Source organism: Diabrotica virgifera, chromosome 5, assembly GCF_917563875.1.
Source record: "Diabrotica virgifera virgifera chromosome 5, PGI_DIABVI_V3a".
NCBI classification, from domain to species: domain Eukaryota; kingdom Metazoa; phylum Arthropoda; class Insecta; order Coleoptera; family Chrysomelidae; genus Diabrotica; species Diabrotica virgifera.
The window spans coordinates 5,000,520-5,023,312 of record NC_065447.1 but is presented as its reverse complement, the minus strand read 5'-3'; the positions used below and the strand labels follow the sequence as shown (position 1 = coordinate 5,023,312).

The 22,793-nt window shown below is 34.1% G+C and overlaps 1 protein-coding gene across 1 annotated transcript in view; it reads left to right on the top strand.

The window, feature by feature from the left end:
- The window catches only part of LOC114343227 (protein FAM91A1), a 30,737-nt gene extending 14,180 nt beyond the window's left edge, over nucleotides 1-16,557 (top strand). Inside the window, exons 8-15 of the mRNA XM_028294064.2 lie at nucleotides 1,564-1,874; nucleotides 2,121-2,277; nucleotides 2,363-2,526; nucleotides 2,853-3,272; nucleotides 8,626-9,086; nucleotides 12,222-12,328; nucleotides 12,415-12,484; nucleotides 13,833-16,557. Of these exons, the coding sequence (XP_028149865.1) occupies nucleotides 1,564-1,874; nucleotides 2,121-2,277; nucleotides 2,363-2,526; nucleotides 2,853-3,272; nucleotides 8,626-9,086; nucleotides 12,222-12,328; nucleotides 12,415-12,484; nucleotides 13,833-13,943 (1,801 nt within the window). The 3' untranslated portion in view covers nucleotides 13,944-16,557. The remainder of the gene's footprint in view (nucleotides 1-1,563; nucleotides 1,875-2,120; nucleotides 2,278-2,362; nucleotides 2,527-2,852; nucleotides 3,273-8,625; nucleotides 9,087-12,221; nucleotides 12,329-12,414; nucleotides 12,485-13,832) is intronic.
- Nucleotides 16,558-22,793: the final 6,236 nt, after the last annotated feature.

Genomic DNA, 22,793 nt, shown 5'->3' with positions numbered 1-22,793 from the left:
TTGTCTTTCTACTTACCTTGATTAAACTACACTCGGGTGCAAAAAAATCGATCCACTGAAAATTTGGTCATTTTTGATGTCTCGAATTTCCTAAACCTGTTGTCCGATTTAAGTGATTTTTTTACCATGTTATATTGCCTTATTCATTATCAATATCGCTGTAATAATATTATTGCTAGACAGGTAAACTGTCATTGTATACCTGGTGTACGAATCAAACTGTGTTTGTTTTTCAGAGTTCGTATCACCCTGTGGACTATTCTAGAGTTTATAAGATACTGAAATTAAGAACCAACTATAGCCTCAGGTTTTCTTAACATTTCGCACACCTAGTTCAATTGTGCCACAACTGCAAAAAATTCGAATTTTGGGTTAAGGCTGTAAAATACTGCCTATATAATGGCCCATCTAATGCAATACAGCCTGAACTAAAATATTGTTTTGGATAAGTATAAAGTAAGTTACTTCGGTATTTTACTGTAGGGTTTTTGGAGGTTTTGAAAATGCAATACGGCCATAACTGTGAGATGTGGCGATAATATACACTGCCACAATACAACCGATGTAATTCAATACGGCCACAACTGCAAAAATCAAGAGAGATGTGGCGATAATATACACTGCCACAATACAACCGGTATAATTCAATACGGCCACAACTGCAAAAATCAATTGATTTTTTCATTATATTGCCGCCGTATCTCCTAAGTATTGTTTTATAAATGACTTTCTTCACAATGCAATATCGCCATAATTATCAAAACAATAATAACGTTTTATTTTTAATAAATTTTAATAAGATCCAGCCAATAAGTGTATAATTTACTACCCAAATTGTAATTTTGAAGCCAGTCACTCTCAAAATAAATTATTTACAGAGCATAACACATTTACTACAGAACGTTTTGCTCATTTCTCGAGAATATTGTGTTTTGCACTTGTGGCACTATTGAACTAGGTGTGCGATTTGTTTTTAGATTCATTCGCCTGTTGGATAATAAAAAAGTTAGGTACTTTAACAACTGGCTATGTTCGTCATCAGGACAGGGTGTTTCGAAATAAGTGCGGCAAACTTTAAGGGATAATTTAACACATGAAAATAATGACAGTTTGCTTTATAATCATATAATCAACATGGCCAGTTGTTAAAGTACCTAACTTTTTTATTATCCAACATAAGCGAATGAATCTTAAAAAAGAATGTTAAGAAAACCTAAGGCTATAGTTGGGTATTAATTTCAGTATTTTATAAATGCTAGGATAGTCCACAGGGTGATGCGAACTTTGAGAAGAAAACACAGTTTGATTCGTACAGCCGGTATACAATGACAGTTTACCTGTCTATCAACAATATTATAACAGCGATATTGTTAATGAGTAAGAGGCTATAACATGGTAAAAAATCACTTAAATCGGATAACAGGTTTAGGCAATTCGAGACATCAAAAATGACCAAATTTTCAGTGGATCGATTTTTTTGCACCCGAGTGTATATTGTGTTTTTTATTGGTATACAGGAGTACAGATCATAATATTGATAGAAAATATAAACCTCTGTTGCAGTAACATGGACATCACTCCCCTAACTTTAAGCCTCAGTAAAGACTCTGCGTTAAACACTTCTTCAGACTTCCAATCCCCACAATCGGATCTTCCTGAGAGTCCCGCGAGCAGTAGCCTGCCCAGGCGTGGTCAGAGGGTTGCTTTCTTGTTCGATTCCACTCTGACAGCGTATCTGATGATGGGAAACCTGTCACCGGGATTGAAGAAACATGCAGTGACCATGTTTGAAGTGGGAAAACTTTGCGATGAGAGTTTGGATAGCTTTTTAGCTGAATTGGAGAAGGTCTCCGTTTTAGATGCTGAAGGGGAAGGTAAGTGGAATAATACATTACATCAATATAGCCACATAGCCAATATTTATCAAGCAGTCGGTGCATTTTGATTCAGTTGAGTCTTCTTACGAGCCTCTCTGATCTGATGACAGATAGACCTAGAAATACGTGTCAAGAGGATGGCCAGAGACTCGAATTGAATCGAAACGCAGCTGTCTATGTTTATTTTGCAATTTGCTTTGCCTTTAGTGTAAGTTACATGGTTTACTTATTGTATGGTTTCAGGGGAAGCCCGAAGATTCTTCGACCATGCTGTAATTTTAAGGTCTACCGTAATGGCTTTAAGAAAACTTCCTAGTCCAGGTTTAGATTTAGTTAGGTTAGAAAGTCTGCATTCTTTAGACGAAGCGACGTGTTTAAGACTGTTGCAGAAAAAATATAAGTAAGTCTATTACAGACACTTTCTTTCTTTCTTTTTGTATTTCCTAGGTCTCGATTTCTTGAAATTCTTGGTTTCTTCGTTTTAGGTTATTGGTATCAATGGCCCCCCTCAGCAGAGAGGTCAGGCCAGTAACAAGTCTACTACCTCCTCATTTGGGACCAGCTGTACCTGAAGTTAACACCTTATGGTTCAAATTATTTTTATACCATCTCACTGGATACGGACCACCGTCTTTACTTCTTACAAAGGGTGAGTCGAATTAATTATTTCAAAATAAATTTCTGTAGAATATTAAAGCATTCAAACATCAAAACACTATGCAATTATGGAATAGACTGGTTATGAGGTTCACTGAGTTCAGTGTCTAGGATGTTGGAGTCCAATCCTTAGGTGGAAAGATGATGAAATGTAAGATGCATCAATAATAAGACACCTTACTTGGAAGACCCAAGCAAGAATGACAGAAAACTTGAGGAAAGCAAAATATCTAACGAGAAATACGTAAATCATGATATATAACAGACTTTTATTGGTATATGTTACTATTTCTGTACCAATTTAAACTCTTCTTTCAGGAACAACTCTAAATCAACTACCACGCATGTTTCTCGGCTTTTCCCGTCTACTGATCCACTCGTGGCTTCACGAGCCAGCCGTCATCCCCATAGCCAACATCCTCTACGTCAACGCCACTCTCCAATTCAGCCCTGTCCTGATCCAAGCCTACGGAGTGCATCAACCGGCCCAAACACACATAATATCCTTCCCGTTCCAGCCTCTGACCCCCATCAAATCGAACGAGAAGAAAATCAAAGAGCGACCCACGGATTTGGCGTTCAGGCAACACAAGGCGGTCAAGTATTTGCAGGAAGTGGTCGATCTGGACCACAATTGTGGATATCTGACCTTCGCCAATATCGGCGTTCTCGATTTTGGTTGTCCGAATAGGGAGAAGCAAGTTAGACTGGGTAGGAACAACCGAACTGCTGGATCAGGTGAGTTCTATTCGTTGATTTAGGAAATTATAATGCAATAATCGCCACGCAGATCTCCCAGTTTGGCACCTCTGGAATGTAATATTTTTTGTACAAAATGAATGAAATCTAAATATAAATGGATCTTTTGGATCTCCGATTTGTCTGAAAATTGGTATATAGCATCTGCGGATTGTAAAAATAAGACATTTAAGGTCGAATTGTTCTTCTTCTTCTTTTTTTTTTCTCAAAATGTTATTTTAAGCGATTTTACAGTGATTTGGTATTTATTTAAACAAATTTGCATTTTCTGTCGTAAAGTATCAATGAAAAACATAATATTTTAATAGGAGGGACTCAACAATGTCATTATATGGCATTATAACAAGTTATTTTGATTCAAAACAAGTTTTTGATCAAATTTTATAGTGTAGAAAACGTTAAAATACCATTTTTTACATTTTCCTCCATTCCCAAAATACATCATAATCGATTTGGCTGAAAATTTGTCCACATATAGCCAAAACATAGGACTTTAAGTGGTTAGAAGGATTTGAATTATATTGCTATACCAAAAAAGTTACAATGCAATATCATAGTCAAAAATGTAGGCGTCTACTGTAAGTACAATTAACTCGGAAAATATCGACCTCACGACAAAAATTGTTAAAAAAATTGTAATAATTGTAAATACGATTTATTTGGAACAATTTCAGTTCCTACCATTTTTGTCAAAAAGTTAAAAATGACGGCGATATTGAACAAAAACGGTTCTAAAGATTAGAAAAATAAAATTTTGGACAGCTCAGCATGCAAGGTCAAATGCTATCCCGATTGGACTAATATACTTTTGAGTCTGATATTATTGCATGTAACTTTTTTAGTATTGTAACATAATTCAAATCCTTCTAACTGCTTAAAGTCCTATTATTTGGCTATACATTGGGCAAATTTTCAGCCAAATCGATTTTGATGTTTTTTGAGAATGGAGGAAAATGTAAAAAATGGTATTTTAACGTTTTCTACACTATAAAATTTGATCAAAATAACTTGTTATAATGTCAAATAATGACATTTTTGAGTGCCTTCTATTAAAATATTATTTTTTCCATTGATACTTTACGATAGAAAATGCAAATTTGTTTAAATAAAAACCAAATCACTGTAAAATTGCATAAAATAACATTTTGAGAAAAAAGAAGAAGAAGACTTTTTGACCTTAAATATCTTATTTTTACGTTCCGCAGAAACTATACACCAAGTTTCAGGAAAATGGGAGATCCAAAAGTTTTTGCCTGAGTGACTTGACATGGAATGTACCGAAAACATTCAAATAGTTGGGTCATTTATGAAGCCTTTATGAAGCGATAAATGCTTGGTTCGTTATACAGTTCCCTAGTTCCCTGTTTGTTCGTCGCACCCAACCTTTCACCATGTTTTTGCCTCCATATATAGCACTGAACATTTTTCTTTCCCACCTTTCCAATTTCTCCGTATTTGCTTTTTCATTGTCCATACTTCGCTACCATATATCACTGTGCCTTTTTACCGTTTTATATATCCTTAACTTTGCTTTTCTCGATACATATTTGGATTTCATCAGTGGTCTTAAGCTCTCTATCTATTTATTTCCCTTTGCCAATCTGGTATTCAGTTCCCATTCTTCTTCTTGACCTTCTGAACTATAAGAACCCCCAGATACGTTAAATGGACCACTTTCCAAAATTATATTCTCTTGATTCATTAGATATGAAAGTAAACTGCCCCTCTTCTTTTTGCTCTGTATTTCCGAGTACTTTGACTTTTCCTGGTTTATTTCTAGGTCAAATATTTTGCCTTCTTTCCTAATTTTTTTATAACATTTCTTACTTCTTTTCTTGTTTTCGTCAGATCAGTAATAGTCCAGGGCGCATCTGTTTTGAGATGGACGTTGATAGGTAACTCATATTTTTTTGCAGAAATTGCTTGGAATTAACTCATATAATAATAATTGAGTTATCCTCCCACTCAAAAAGGTCCGGAACATTGTTTAAATAATCAAAATGTCAAAAAATGAAGGAAAAATTCGATTTTTTTCATCGGTTTTTGGTTATAACTTTAAAAGTATTTATTTTCGAGAAAAGTTGCACTAACATAAAAGTTGCGTAATTAAATTTCCTACTATATAGGATTAGGTAAAAATTTTAAAAATTGTCACGCTTGTTGCAAAATGGTAATAATTGCGAAAAAATCATAAAAAAAACAAGTATTCACATTTTACGTTTTTCAACCATTTATGCTACACACAGGACCTTTATATTTTACCCAGAACAGAAACATTATAATATATTATCTAATATATTATTTTCTTACTTCATATTTTGTTGTATTTTAATATTTTAGTTCCACAAAAATCAAACTAATTTGTATTGTTTGTGAAATATTGTTTAAACAATTGCATATGTTTAAAAATAATAAACTTCTATTCTCTAAGTTAAAATATATGAACAAAGAAAGTTTTTGCTAAAAAAGTGTTATTTCAAAGGATAGAGTATGCATTTTTTATTTTGCAATAAACAAATTTATTTATTTATATGGAAATGTACTAAAAATTAAAGTTTATCAATCATTATTAAAGGTCATTGGATTGCCCAATCAGAGCAAACGTATCCGCTGTCCTGCGCGTAGCATCAAAAATTAATGTTTAATTAAAAAAATTCCTGACGTGGTAGTTAACCGATTTTAATTTTGCAAATTGAATATGAAAGGTACAGTATTCTTTTATATGCAAAAAAATTCAACTTGCTGTGTTTTATTTTCAGTCCTGCAACATTTTGAAAAATTGAAATTTTTTGTGAAAGCTAGATTGCAAAATCTATTCATCCGATCTTAACGAAATTTACAGTATTGGTGTATTATATCATAAAATTTTTCTGGGTGAAATATGAAGGTCCTAAGTGTAGCATAAATTTATGGTTTTTTCGCAATTATTGCTATTTTGCAACAAGAGTGACAATTTTTAAAAAATTTAACTAATCCTATATCGTAGGAAATTTAATTACGCAACTTTTATGTAATTACAACTTTTCTCGGAAATGAATACTTTTAAAGTTATAACCAAAAAAACGAAGAAAAAAATCGAATTTTTCCTAAATTTTTTGACATTTTGATTATTTAAACAATGTTCCGGACATTTTTGAGTGGGAGGATAACTTAAATATTATTATATGAGTTATTTTCAAGCAATTTCTGCAAAAAATATGAGTCACCTCTAAACATCCAAATGTACTAATATTTTTACAGATCCTGGTCTATACAGGGTGTTAGTAAATAAGTATGAAAAATTTTAAGGGCTAATGCTACATGAAAAATTAATGCCGGTTCGCTCTATAAACATATGTCCGCAAATGCTTAGTTTCCGAGATACGGGGTGTTGAAATTTTTATTTTAGACTGCCAATTTATTTATTGCTCTAAGACCAGTTGAGCTATGGAAATTAAATTTGGTGAGTTTTAGAAAGTAGTTATTATGCATTTTTTGACATACAATTAAGAATCTTGTATTCATCATTGGCGCGCCTACGGGTAATGATCTGATTTTTTTTAAAGAAAAAAATAGTACGCCACTCAGACATTTCGAATTAAAAATTATTTTTAAATTCCACATCTAATTTATGATAAAAAACCTTCCTTGCCTTTTTTTCATATGGTGCACCGTTTTTATGCAGAAAAATAAAACATCTTGACGCGTATTTTTCATTTTTTTAATACCAATCAAGAAATATCCAATATAATAATGCTAAACTGGAACAATAACAGAAACTATTACCAATAAGATTTTAACTAGGTGCCGAGCTACAAAAAATGTTAAAAATGACCTCCTTTAGAGGTTATACAAGAATTTTATATTCATCATTGGCACGCGTACGGGTAATGGTCTGAATTTTTTTAAAGAAAAAAATAGTACGCCACTGAGATATGTCAAATTAAAAATCATTTTTGAATTGCTAGTTCAATTTACGACAAAAATCTTTCTTGCCGTTTTTTCATGTGCGGGGCTGTTTTTATGCAAAAAAATAAAACATCTTAACGTTTACAAAGTATTTGAACTAAGTTTCTATGCATATGGAAACTACCTCAAATACTTTGTAAGCGTTAACATGTTTTTCTGAAGCTATTTCCTTGTGGCATTTTTATAATTACGTATTTTTTATGGGAAATAAGCCACAATTTTACTAAAAAATGAATTTATTAAAAAAAATTTATAAATTTATTATTATTAAAAACGGCGCCTCGTATGAAAAAAAAGGCGAAAAATATTTTTTGTCGAAAATTGAACGAGGAATTCAAAAATGATTTTTAGTTTGACATATCTCAGTGGCGTACTATTTTTTTCTTCAAAAAATTCAGACCATTACCCGTACGCGCGCCTATGATGAATATTAAATTCTTCTGTTATATGTAAAGGAGATCATTTTAAACATTTTTTGCAGCTTTGCACCTAGTTGAAATCTTATTAGTAATATTTCTGTTATTGTTCTAGTTTAGTATTATTATATTGAATAGTTCTTGATGATGTATTAAGAAATGAAAAATACGCGCCAAGATGTTTTATTTTTCTGCATAAAAACGGTGCATCATATGGAAAAAAGACAAGAAAGGTTTTTTATCAAAAATTAAACGTGAAATTTAAAAATAATTCTTAATTTAAAATATCTCAGTGGCGTACTATTTCTTTCTTTAATAAATTCAGACTATTACCCGTATGCGCGCCAATGATGAATACAAAATTCTTAATTGTATGTCAAAAAATGCGCAATAACTACCTCCTAAAACTCACCAAATTTTATTTTCATAGCTCAACTAGTCTTAGAGGAATAAATAAATTGGCAGTTTGAAATAAAAATTTCAACACCCCGTATCTCGCAAACGAAGCATTTGCGGACATATGTTTATAGAACAAACCGGCAATATTTATCATGTAGAATTAGCCCTTAAAATTTTTCACACTTATTTACTAACACCCTGTATAAGATCATCAGCGAAGGCCATATATTGATGTTCAATGATGAAGATGGATCCGGTCGTTTTAACTGAGCTAATTTTGATTATTGTTTCTAATACCAAATTAAAAATCAACGTGGATAACGGATCTCCTTATCTAAGACCTCTGTTCACTTCAACTTCATCCAATGAGAATCCTGTCCACACTACATGATTTCGTATGCTATTCAGTCATTCTTACCAACCTAACCAGTTTTGCGGGTATACCCAAGGAGCTCAGTGCATTATACATTTTATTCCTTTTTATCCTATCATAAGCTTGCTTAAAATTTATGAACAATGCATGAGGGCATTGTAGCATATTATAATGATTGTATTATATTCTTTTAAAGGATTCTCCAAATTGTCCCGGATAAAAACCGAGAACAATAACCAACTGAACCAACCGTTATCGATATCGAACGAGAATTTCGCATTCAATACCGAAAAACCTCAAGAGAAACCCGAAAAAGAAACGAAACTCCAATCACCGGTCGAAAGCCACTTTGCTGTCACGCCAGTCTCAAACACGAGTCAATCGTCGTCACCTGCAAACGGTTTCACCAGCCAAGAAGGCTCGAATCTGCTGCAAGAAGAACTGGACCAATTGGTGGTCAGCCAGGAGGGCACCAACAAGGAGAACATTACGCTCGAGTTGAGTTTGAAGAATAGTCTATCGATTGATGGACTTACTAGTCCCAACGAAGAGAATATCAGTATGTTTAGTAGGGATAATAAGGAAGAGAATGTTAAGAGTGAGAGCGACTGTGAGCAGAAGAAAGACGACAGCGGAGAGGAACAAAATATTGCCGAGGTAAAGTTTTTATTACTACACTCACCGGCACAAAAGACGGGCACCCCAACAAATGGGTCATTTTTAATGACTTGTATTTCCTAAACCTGATATCCGATTTAAGTAATTTTTTAAATATGTTATAGCCTTATTCTTTATCAATATCGCTGTAATAATATTGTTGCTAGACAGGTACATTGTCATTGTATAGGTACAGGGTGTACGAATCAAACTGTGTTTTTTTCTCAAACTTTGGAACACCCTGTGGAATGTTCTAGCTTTGATAAAATACTGAAATTAAAACACAACTATAGCCTCAGGTTTTCTTAACATTCTGTTTTTAGATTCATTCGCTTATGTTGGATAATAAAAAAGTTAGACACTTTAACAACTACCCCTGTTTTTCCTCAATACAGGGTGTTTTTAAATAAGTACGGCAAACTTTAAGGGGTAATTCTGCATGATAAAATAATGACAGTTTGCTTTATAAACGTATGCCCGCAAATGCTTCGTTTCCGATATAGGGGGTGTTAAAATTATTCTTACAAACTGACGATTTGTTTATTGCTCTAAAACGGTCTGTGATATGCAAATTAAATTTGGTAGATTTTAAGAGATAGTTATTGCGCATTTTTTGGCATACAATTAAGAATTTTATATTCACCATTGGCGTGCATACGGGATATATCTAAAATGTTTATACCCGTATGCACGCCAATGGTGAATATAAAATTCAAAAATCAAATCATTCAAAAATGAAAAAACAAATCGTCAGTTTGTAAGAATAATTTTAAACCCCCTATATCGGAAACGTAGCATTTGCGGGCATACGTTTATAAAGCAAACTGTCATTATTTTATCATGCAGAATTACCCCTTAAAGTTTGCCGTACTTATTTAAAAACATCCTGTATTGAAGAAAAACAGGGGTAGTTGTTAAAGTGCCTAACTTTTTTATTATCCAACATAAACGAATGAATAAAAAAACAGAATGTTAAGAAAACCTGAGGCTATAGTTGGGTTTTAATTTCAGTATTTTATAAAAGCTAGAACATTCCACAGGATGTTCCAAAGTTTGAGAAAAAACACAGTTTGATTCGTACACCCTGTACCTATACAATGACAATGTACCTGTCTAGCAACAATATTATTACAGCGATATTGATAAAGAATCAGGCTATAACATATTAAAAAAATTACTTAAATCGGATATCAGGTTTAGGAAATACAAGTCATTAAAAATGACTCATTTTTTGTGCCGGTGAGTGTATATTTATTTCCATGAATTGTTTTAAAACTTACTAACTTAAAAACTTAAAACTAAAAAAAGAATCTTACTTTGTAGAATTTTGTCTAAGTCAATCCTTCTACTACATCATCATCGGCTTTATAACCCTTTTTGGGTCTTGGTCTTTTCTCCATTCTAATCTGTTTGGTGATTTTTTCTCCGTTTTTTTATTTTTGAGGTTTTATCATTTTCTATTTGTTCTATGTATCTCAGCTTCGGTCTTCCTATTTTTCTTACTGGTACCTGTTTGCTTATTTTGTTTGGTATCTCGCCTTATTTCATTCTTTCATCATGCCCCATCCAACGCAATCGTCCTATTTTATTGAATGTTACGATATCTGGATTCTGCTATATTTTCTATAGTTCAAAGTTGTATCTTCTTCGCCAAATTCCGTTGTATTTTGTGCCTTTGTATGTGTCGCAAGTTCGAATAGAGAAAGCACGAACAAACTTCAATAAAATGAGAAAGGTACTTTGTGCAAGAGAACTGAAATTAGATTTGAGAGTTAGGCTGTCAAAGTGCTATATTTTCTCGACTCTGCTTTACGGGATAGAAGCATGGACACTTAACGCGTCGACTGCTAAAATGTTGGAAGCATTTGAGCTGTGGGTGTATAGAAGAATCCTGAAGATATCATGGATCGAGCATGTAACCAACAACGAAGTCATGAGAAGAGTCAATAAAAGAATGGAAATATTGTAAACCATAAAGACACGAAAGAGTTGTAGAGCCAAATGATGATGATGATAAAGACACGAAAGCTGCAATACCTGGGGTATGCGTAATGAGAGGTACAACATACTTTAATTAATTATACAAGGGAAAATCCAGGGCAAGAGAAGTATAGGAAGGAGAAGAATCTCATGGTTGCGTAACTTGATGGAATGTACCGGCAGACAGCATGACAGAAAGTACCGGCCCTAAGTATGTAAAGTATCTTACCTCCTCAATATTGTATTTTACTATTGATAGATTTTGTAGCTGCCTTATTTCTGCGTTTTTACTTACCTGCATATTTGTTTTGGCCTGATTTATTTTAACGCCACTATTTTGTGCAGCTCATTCTATGTAATTGAATACCTCTATCCTCTATCATTTCTCTTCTTGACTTTGCAGTTTACCAATAGCTCCGATGCTATTTGATCCAATCACGGTGACTTATTCTTAATTTGTCTACTGCTGTTCTAATCTCGGCTATTGTTGGTAGACTCCTTTCTGTTTGTCTATTTGATCTAGTGGTTGGCCTCCCTCCACTATCTATCTCATAAGTTTTTCCTTACAATGTTCTGTCCATCTTCTTAATATTTTTTGATGTTTTATCAATATATTAACCCTTTTTCTTTTTGCCTTTGTTCAATTTCTAGTAAAACTTTCTTGTCTCTGTTGGCTTACTTAGTTCTTGAAGCATATATTCATCAGTAAATATGCTCTATTTTTCTTTCTGTTATAATCTGACATTCTTCGCCACACCAGTCATCAGTTCTTGTTGTTCTTTGTTTACCTTCTATGCGTAGTACTTCTTCAGCTGCTAGTTCAATATCCTTTGATGATTGTCGCCAGGTATGGGCAGGTGAATGAAGCCCTGCCACTTGCAATATGGTCGAGGGGTTCCTATTACTCCATTGACGTCACGTGGCCACTCATTTTGACACATAGCGAGTCCAACAAGGCGGCTGTTATTTGTCAACCATTGACCAATCCAACAAGGCGACTGTCAGGTGTCACAAACGTCATATTTATACATTCAACTATCCTTTGGCCCAAATGCCAAAAGAGACTATAATATTACAACCAATAATATTAATTTCATTACGTTTTTCTATGTATTAATGTTAGAGTTTCATTAACATGTTAACTTTTTTCGTTAGGCTTGGACATTACTGGATTGTCATTTTGGGATTCCCCTCTTTGACGTTAACGCCAACACCAAAATCTGTGATAATATAGTTTATGGAGGCCTAGCTGAACCTAGCAGGTAAAAACTACAATTATTTCAATTTTACGTTCGATATCAGATAAATACGTGCTGTGGTACCAATTTGTTTGTTTTTTTCTATGTAGTCTTGAACATTTGGTCGAGTCTAGTCGAAAATTGGGATCAGCTTTGTTAGATTTTATCTCACAATGTCAGGTAAGCTATTTTATTTTCTATAAGAATTTAGACTTTGTTCTAATATAAATCTGATCATAAAGACTCAAACAGAGAGAGATAAGAAGGGAGGGACAGAGTGGAAGAGAAGGATGGTTTATACATGGTGTCCCAGACTAATTTATCCAGGTTATATCTCTAAACGAATAGAGATTTTCGAATGGGATAAACACTAATCTATTCCATTACTCTTTAACATGGCGTAGAAAAATTATCAGTAGTAATTGCACAAGAGCTCTAAAATTATTGAATTTTTCCCGAGTGTCACTTTGGCAGTTTTAATTTCACGAGCCGAAGGCGAGTGAAATTATGTCGAAAGTGTCATGAGGGCAAAAATTCTATATTAATTTTAGAGTTCGAGTGCAATTTGTTGCGATTATTTCACGAATAAAACTGTTCAAAACCAAAATTTTATTGTAATTTATATATGTAAGTACCAATTAGTGAAATTAAACACACAGTTGTTATAAATATGTATTTGACGGTTGAAAGTCATCACTTTTATAATTTTTAAAACATTTGTCATTAATGTCACTGAATGTATTTTTTCGTAGCAACGAAGGGCATCTGACGTAATATGCTTAACGACGGGAGATTATCAAAAATTATCACCTTAATTTGCATGTCTGTAGCTTTCTATTGGTCAGAATCTCCTATGAATGAAATAATCCCCTAAATATTTATCCCTTAGTTAAAACCCCCAACTTTAATTTTTTTAATAGCACCCTGTACATTTTTTTATAGTTTTGGATGTGGTCTTCTGCCGACTATTCAACAGGTTTTTTAAAAATAAAATCGGTTCTTAAGTAATCAAGAATATATCAGTTTATTTTTGTTAATTATGTGTCCCAGACTAATTTATCCAGGCTATATTTCTTAAACAAATAAAAATTTTCGAATGGGACAAAAACTTATCTATTCCATTTGTAATACACTTTAGAAAGTGGTAGAAAAAATTCATTCAAATATCCATCCCTTAGTTACAGGGTGCTATTAAAAAAAATAAAGTTAAGGGTTGTAACTAATGGATGAATATTTAAGGGATGATTTTTTCTACGCCATATTAAAGTGTATTACAAATGGAATAGATCAGTTTTTGTCCCATTCGAAAATCTCTATTCTTTAAGAAATATAGCCTGGATAAATTAGTCTGGGACACATAATTAACAAAAATAAACTGATATTTTCTTGATTTCTACGCCATCTTAAAGAGTATTAGAAATTCAATAGATACATTTTTGTCCCATTCGGAAATATCTATTCGTTTAAGAGATATAGCCTGGATAAATTAGTCTGGGACACCCTGTATATGATTATCTGTATTTTTTAGTATTATCCCGGTGAAAACATGGAAATATTGAAACGAGGTCGTCTGGTGCCCCTTCCAAGGCACAACTTGGCCTTCGATAATGGTAGAGTGAGCGAATGGTTGGGAAAATGAAGAATATAACGAAAATTTCACGTGTTAGTACCGGCAATACGTAGTTTATAAGGCAGGCGCTATTATCTTCATTTTTATTTAAAACAATTTGTTGTACATAACCTGTACAGAGTTGAACGTACAGTGTGAGCTAAAAACATTAAAATGTTCATTAAGTGAAGAAAAGTATCAGAATGTAATGTCTGGACATTTGGTTAAAATAAATTAGAAAAACTTGGAATTAAAAAAAACTTTACATTTAGCCCTATTTTAACTGTTTTTCTTGCCGCTAGTCCTTTTGGAATCCAGTCTGCACACTTTCTGGAGTAGTTTTAGTACTTTTGCTTCTTTTTCAGTCGATGTGATATATTTTGTTTTGTCTCCCTCTCTCTTCAGTTCAAACTCTTTTACGAAACTCAATACATCTCCGCATTATGCGTTTCTTATCTCTACAACTAACATGCCCCGCCCATTTTAACGTTGCCTCGTTTTGGGGCCACTAAAACCACCTTTACACGGTCAATATTATGGAAGCAATATCGATATTGATCAATATATTGAACGTAAGAATAAAAAATACATTGAAACAATAATATCGTTGAAAAAATATTGCATCAATAATAAGGCATCAATAATATTGACCGTGTAAAGGTGGCTTAAGAGCCATATGTGACTTGTCACGTCACTCATAAATAGGGCTTTTCATTCAGTCATTTGTTTCGAGCTTCTGTCATATGTTGTATAATCTGTGTATAATATTAATATATACGGATTATACCACATACGACAGAAGCTCGAAACAAATGACTGTGAATGAAAAACCCTATTGAAACATCTTTTTACGATTTACATTTCGTTGTTTTGTACACTTTCGCTCTCGTTTCGTATGATTCGTGATGTTAAGCCAATTTTATTCTATGTCTTGAGCTTTAATGGCATTTTCCATCTTTTTGGTTTTTGACAATGATTTTTCAAAGTTTACATTTTGTTTGGATTTGTGGGTTCATATTCAAACGAACTTAAAGTAATTTTTAAGTAAAAAATTATTGAAAATATGAAACTATTTTCAAACTTGAAATATTAAAAGGTTCTTAGATTATATCCTAATGATGACATTTTTAAATAACATGAAGTTGTCCTTAGATGAAACTTAATCTCATTTTGAAAAATTTCGTAACTTTAAATCTTCACAGAATTTATTTATGTTTATATTCGACAAAATTCGCATTTGAACCGATTTTTAGTCCACACTGTACGATATATACCAAAGTATTATAGATTTTAACATTCCTTCATGCCACGGATAGTGCATTTACTGAAAAATGTGTTATACTTACATATATACATATAAAATATTTTATCCCAATCAACAAAAGTTCAAATTCAAATGTTTTAGAACATTTTTACCGAAATTTTAACCTATTGTTTAAAATGTTTTCCATAAATTTTATAGTTGGTGTGCAAATAGACCTTGTGTACAATCCTAAGTGCCATATGAGAAATTATTTTTTTCAGTGTCACAATATTAATAGGAATAATATTTTTGAGTAGCTTTTGTCACGTCCAAAGCGAAAATATGTATACTAGGTGTTTTTTGTTTGTTAAAACTAACAAATATATCGATTCTATTGGTTACTCAATGCTTTCGAATTCGCACAACATATGTTTAGCTGTAAAGAATGACACCTGTAGATGCGTTCTTCAAATAAGGTATTACTGAGGCTATAAAATGGTGTTTACGATCTTTTGAAATGTTAAAGATCCTAATCATGACACTTTTAACCAACATGAAGTTGGCAAGAAGTAAAAGTTAACCTCACAAGTGATCCAACAATCATAGAGGTATATATTAACATAGAGTGAGCCTACCCTCCGTGCTTCCTGACTGACGACAAGATCTTATGGACTGGTTTGCGGTATCTCTTTCTAGCACATTGTATCGAGAAACTAAGATGACATTAAGTGTGAGTATAGGCACGGAAGGGAAGGACAACTGTCGCATCTTTACTATGCGTAAGAGTCAAACATCACTAATCCAAATAAAAAAGATAGTCTCGTCACTTCGGTCTGATTGACACTCTGTCTATGATAATATATACTACTACTACTACATTGTTTGATTTGCTTGTCTTGATAATGTTAAGAAGAAATGCGTACAATGTGCTTCCCCGTTTAGGATTTTGTCCTCTTCAGGGTTTGTGGTGAATGTTTAGTGTTGGCAGCAAAAGCAAACAGTCCGAAAAACACACTGGGGCAAGCGCCGTGTCCTGGTGTTCTTGGATCCTTGGTTATGCCGGACGGTGGTGTCCAGAAGGCTAAGAAGTCAACAGAGAAGAAAGTTTGATGGATTGTTGTTGGTTCCATAGACATTTACGTGTACTGTCCGTGCTTTGCTCTCGACCAATCTCCCTAGAAACCATTGTACAACGACAGGCGAACCTGCGTCCCTCGTCGGCGGTCAGGAGGTGGCTTTGAGCGCAGCGTGGACAGTGAGCGTTCGAGTGGAGAAAATAGTTGCGGCTATTTTCTTGGGACGAACAGGTATAATTGTGCAATGAAGTTGGGAAACCGCAAAAAACCAACTTCTCCCTGTTCGGGGTAGGGAAGAGGAGATGTTAGAGGTGGGTACGGAAGGCTAACGGGGTAGCCTCAAGGATGTTTTCGTACTCCACCGGGAGTTCGTCAATGCATGTTTGCATTAGAGCGGACGGTACATGAATCTTTTTGCGTTTGGGCTTTCGGTGGAGTACGTGGCCGGAAGATGAACAGGAACATTTGAGAGATTCTTGGGTGTCGGAAGGGGGGCCGTTGATTACTTTGATTGTGAAGTTCCTGTTCAGAGAGTTTATTCTCTCGGTGATTTTGGGGGTGTTCGAGATGTTATGGATTTCGTTTGAGGGATATCGCCAGTGCTCATAGTTACATCTACGCAAGACTCTGCGCTCTGTCCTCAACAACCTCTCTTGTTTTTGTTTAGAGCAAAGAGAGTAGATACATGACTTGTACTCCATGACGGGTCGAATAAAGGTCTTGTAAGTGTGAATGAGAGTGTTCTTGTGTGTCTTGCCAATTTTTCCAGAGAGAGCGTTGAGAAGTCTGGCCCTGTTCCTTACCCTATCTAAAGTTGCCTTTAGATCTGCGTCCCAGTTGAGAGTCCTGGTAAACAGAACTCCCAAATAGTTCACAGTCGGGCTAACAACAAGCCTTTCTCCCAACAAACTCAGAGGATATTGGTCGTCTTCATTGCGAATGATTCTATTTGACACAGAAGGGGCGCGAAACACAATTGTTGTTGTTTTGTTCGCGTTGAGCGTGACTCTCCACTTACAACACCATTCGCCGACGCCGTCCAACAGAGCCTGGGCTCTTCTGAAGAGGAGTCTTGGGTTGTATCGAGAGGTAGTTGAGAGCAGAGTCGCGTCATCTGCATAGAGAAACAGCCGAGTACCTGGGATATTTTGGTTAGTGATGTCGCTGTTGTAGATGATGTACAACAGCGGCGCTAGGACTGAACCCTGGGGAACTCCAGCTTGTGGAGTGAAGGGGGTGGACTTTTGATCGCATATTTTCACTCTGACAGTACGATTGTGGAGGTAGGAGTGTACAATTTTGGTAAATTGCAATGGAAGCCCGATGTCCAGAAGTTTCCGAACAAGCCCGTCGTGCCAGACCTGGTCGAAAGCCTTCTGCACATCCAGAAATGTGGCTATGGCGAATGAACCATCGTTGATGGTTTGAGTAACTTTGGTAGTGAAGTCTATTAATGCATGTTTAGTAGATTTACCTGACTGGAATCCATATTGGAATTTTGGTATGATATTGTGGTTTTCGAGAAAGTTATTGAGCCTCTCTTTTAGGATTAGCTCAAGAACTTTACCCAGAGTATTGATTAATGAAATTGGTCTATAGGATTCCACGTCGGTTGGGGGTTTGCCTTTTTTCAAAAGCATGATGGTGTTGGCCACTTTCCAAGGAGTAGGAAAGTGGCTGTTTTTGAGACATGCATTGAATATTTTAGTTAGAAGAGGGATGATACTCTCTGGAAGTTTTTTGAGGCACCTTCGGTTGATGCCATCAGGACCGGGAGCGCTGTTTTTGCCGATTTGGCAAAAGCTCTCCGTTTCCCTGTCTGTGAGGGGGTCCATGATAGGATCATAGACTGGAATGTAGTGGTTGAGAGTAACATTTACAATGTATTCTGTGTTGAATTTAAATATGCGATCAAAGTTCGGGTTATCTGGCGTTTGAAAATTGTTTTGAAGCGAATTTCTGAATGCTTCGGCTTTCCCTTCTGGGGAAGTATATGCCAACAATAACTTAATCGTATATATACTTAAATATATAAGTATATGCCAACAATAACTTAATCGTATTTTTACGTTCAGACATTGCGCATTACAAAGCTATTTGGTGTTTAATAGTTAGACATTTGTTGTGTTAATATCGTATAGTAGAATTGCAAACAAATAATGTAAAAAGTCACTAAGGAGGATGCACAAAGTCTCTTAGGGTGTCCACAGATGCTTCAATTGATGTACAATAATAATAACCGTACATACTTTTAAAAATCATTTTAATAAGCTAATAATAATAAATTTAATAATATTGAATTGTTGAGCCAATACACGAAGTGTCTTCAAGCCCCACGTTGGTTCCCTTTTTTGTTGACAAATTTCTCCCAAATTTTCTCTTTCGATGTCAGATATTGTAATTCTAAAAATTTTCACTTCACTGCTAGTAGTTTTGACAGATCAGCACCTCTAGCCGTAGTTTTGGTCAAATTTTTCGAGTGAATAAATATCTAATTTACCGATCAATGAAAATACACCTAAATGAATGATTTTGGACTTCTATATGTTTAAAAATCTTAAAACCCTCTTTCAGATAGTGAATGGACTCAAATCGTATTCTTTTTAATGTAGATTGTACCTTAGAAAACACATAGATGTCACACGATGCAAGATCTGACAAAAAAGGCGGATGATCCAACTTCGGAATGCTGATATTGACTGGATACCTCTCGACAAGCAATGCGCAATTTTAAATACATACAGCAATCACACGAATTCTGAAAGAACGTTCAATTTTCTTCCAACATCTTCTCGTCCATCTTGAAAATGCTGAAACCACTCGAAAAATTAATTTTCATGCATGTCTTTCAATTAATCACATTTACTCTTTTTTTGGACGAGAGATTTGCTTACTTTCTTGTAGCACCTTGTATCTATTTAATTTGTTAATGCTACTGTCGTATGCGTTTGAAAATATCTTTTGGATGCTCTAATTCGTTCCATCACGCCCAGGGTCTACATGACCTGTTGAGCAAAATAAATTCGTTCCATTCCAGTTTCGGGGAATCACAGAACCATTAAAACTTGAATGCAATGCTTTTCAAAAGAGAAACTTTTTAACTATTTAAGGAATGTGGACACCCTGTGTCTTTTACGACACAACTAACAATCTTAACAGTACCTAAATTCGACAAAACAGTTGTCAATTAATACTAAATGATTTTGAACCTGCATTCATTTTTTAATAAATATCACAAGTTAAATCGCATATTAATTGCTAGTTAAGCTGTCCATGTAAACATTCTAAGGTGGAAGACGGTCACATATAAGATTAGGACTGAAATTATACAAAAATTAAACAATTATTAACGGTACTGGTAACTTGATATAGACGCTTCTGATTCCATTTGCAATGCTTTATAGTAGACTATTATGTCATTAATGTCGGTATAGTTGATTCCTCACCTTCCGATTCCTCTGAAATTAGCCATTATAAACATTCTATTCCAACGATACTTAACCTTTTTCTTTTCTGGGCCACATAGTAGCCATTGCAACAGCTTGCGGGCCGCAATCAAGGTGAAGTAGTATACAGTATGTTTCATTTAGTCCTGTCGCCAGGGGGGTACAACGGCCTCCTTAATTCAGATGGACTTACCCAAGTTTTTTTTATGTATTTTGACCCGTAGAACACGAATTTTTTGGGTAACAGTTGATCCGGATGTCGATAAGATTGTTATAAACAAAGAACTTGAGTAATTACATAGCAGCGATTTTTCGCAAAACAAAATATTTTTTTGGGTGATTCTCAGCAAAAAATGATCTTTTCGTAGGACGCATAGAAGTTTTTTCGTAGGACGCGTAGTTTTCGAGATAAACGCGGTTAAACTTTCAAAAAATCGAAAAAGTGCAATTTTTGAACCGGAATAACTTTTGATTAAAAAATAAAATAGCAATTCTGATTACTGCATTTGAAAGATCAAGTCAAGTTCCATCGGTTTTGATTGTTTGCATTGCTAAAAAATAAGTTTTTATTTGTTAAATAAAGGTATAAACACATAGTGTTTCCCGGGCCCAATGCATGCGTTTTAATGGACGTAATGTACGTAGAAATTCTGTATGCGCGCCTACTCGTTCGATTTCAAATTAGAAATGCATTGAAAACATCATTCAATCACTATGTGTTGATAGCTTTGTTTAACAATAAAAAAATTAATTTCTAGCAATGAGAATAATCAAAACCGATAGAATTTTACTTGAACTTTCAAATGCGGTAAGCATAATTGCTATTTTATTTTTCAATCAAAAGTTATTCGGGTTCAAAAATTGCAATTTTTCGATTTTTTTAAAGTTCAACCCCGTTTATGCCGAAAACTATGCATCCTACCAAAAAACTTGTAAAATAATTGTTTGCTTAGAATGACCGAAAGAATACAAAAACATGTTTTGTTTTGCGAAAAATCGCTGTTATGTGATTCCTCAAGTTCTTTGTTTATAACAATCTTATCGACATCCGGATCGACTGTTACCCAAAAAATTCGTGTTCTACGGGTCAAAATACATAAAGAAAACTTGGGTAAGTCCATCTGAATTAAGGAGGCCGTTGTACCCCTATTGGCGACAGGACTAATTGGGAAACGGGAATATTTAAATGGCGAATAGAGATAAATGAGACGGTTCTAGCCATACTGAATTTATTGCCCCACCGATTTTTATCCGATTCCAAAGGGTGTTTTACCGATTTTGCCCATTTTTTCTGGACCCATAACTTTAGAACAGCCTTGTATATTTTTTTGAGATTTGGTACACATATGTCACATTTAGAACCCAAACCACCCAACTACTAATCACAAGAAAAATCCAGGCCCGGATTAAACATAGTTATAAATTCATTGTGACCTTGAAACAACATCCTGTGTATTGAAATTTTCAAAACCCGTTTGCACATTTGAAAAGAGCACAAAAAACTAATTTTAATGGTTCGCTTCTGTTTATTGTGCGGAAAATTTAATGACTTTAATTTTGAAATTATGTCAGAATTTTTAAGAACTTAAGCTATTTCCTTGTGGCATTTTTATGATTAACTATTTAGTGGGAAATAAGCCACAATTAAATTGAAAAAATAATTTTATTAACGTTTCGAAGCCCAAATCGGGTTTCGTTGTCAAAATACAAAATACTATTAAAATAAACAAAAATGTTATTGCTAAATAAAAAAATTCTTCTAATAATTTATTTAATCTGACTCATTTATATTGGCAATTCAGACGTATATTATTAATAACCTTCGAAACGTTAATAAGATTATGTTTTCAATTTAATTGTGGCTTATTTCCCACTAAATAGTTAATCATAAAAATTTCGATATAATTTCAAAATTAATGTCAATAAATTGTCTGCGCAAAAAATGGAAGCGAGCAATTAAACTTAGTTTTTGTGCTCTTTTCAAATGTGCTAAGGAATTTTGAAAATTTTAATATACAGGGTGTTGTTTCAGTCACAATTATTTAAATTTTTTTTGTTAATCCGGACCTGAATTTTTCTTGTGATTACTAAATGAGTCGTTGCAATGTAGTAAATAAATATTGATTATTTTTAAAATAGATATTTGTTCACTAACTTTAATAATTTATTATTAAAAGTTAATAATGCCTGCTTTTTAATAAGATTTCTTAAAAATTTCAATATAATTTCAAAATTAAAGTCATTGAATTGTCTGCCTCACGCACAAACACACCTCAAACACTATCAAATAATTTGAAAAACACGTGAAATTTAACAAATCATTTGATCGTTTACAGGGCCCTTTAGTTAGCCTTCGGGCCGCATAAAAAACGCTAGAGGGCCGCATGCGGCCCGCGGGCCGCAGGTTGAGTATCACTGTTCTAGTCTATATCAAGTTGCCCAAATTATTCAGTAAAACCCACAGTTCTATTACATAAACTAGAGGTTGAACTCCCTATGATCGTAATAAAATAGAATTGAGGCCTGCTAGAGGACGCTATTTTTCGGGGGAAAAAAATAAGGGGACAAAAATTTGAAAATAAAACCCCAGTATATTATACATTTCTCAAGAAATTAACGCACCACAGTAAAAATTAGTAATTTTTAATGTCTCGAATTTCCTAAACCTGTTGTCCGATTTAAGTGATTTTTAATGTTATAGCCTTATTCTTTAACAATATCGCTGTAATAATATCGTTCCTAGACAGGTAAATTGTCATTGTGTACCAATCAAACTGATTTTTTCTCAAAGTTCGCGTGACCCTGTGGAACATTCTAGCATTTATTACTGAAATGAAAACCCAACTATAGCCTAATGCTTTCTTAACATTCGGTTTTTGGTTCATTCGCTTATGTTGGATAATAAAAAAGTTAGGTACTTTAACAACTAGTCTTGTTTTTCGTAAATACAGGGTGTTTTTACATAAGTATGGCAAACTTTAAGGGATAATTCTGCATGAAAAAATAATGATTGTTTGCTTTATAAACGTATGTCCGCAAATGCTTCGTTTCCGAGATAGGGGGTGTTGCAATTTTTCTGACCTGACGATTTATGTATTGCTCTAAAACCGGTTAA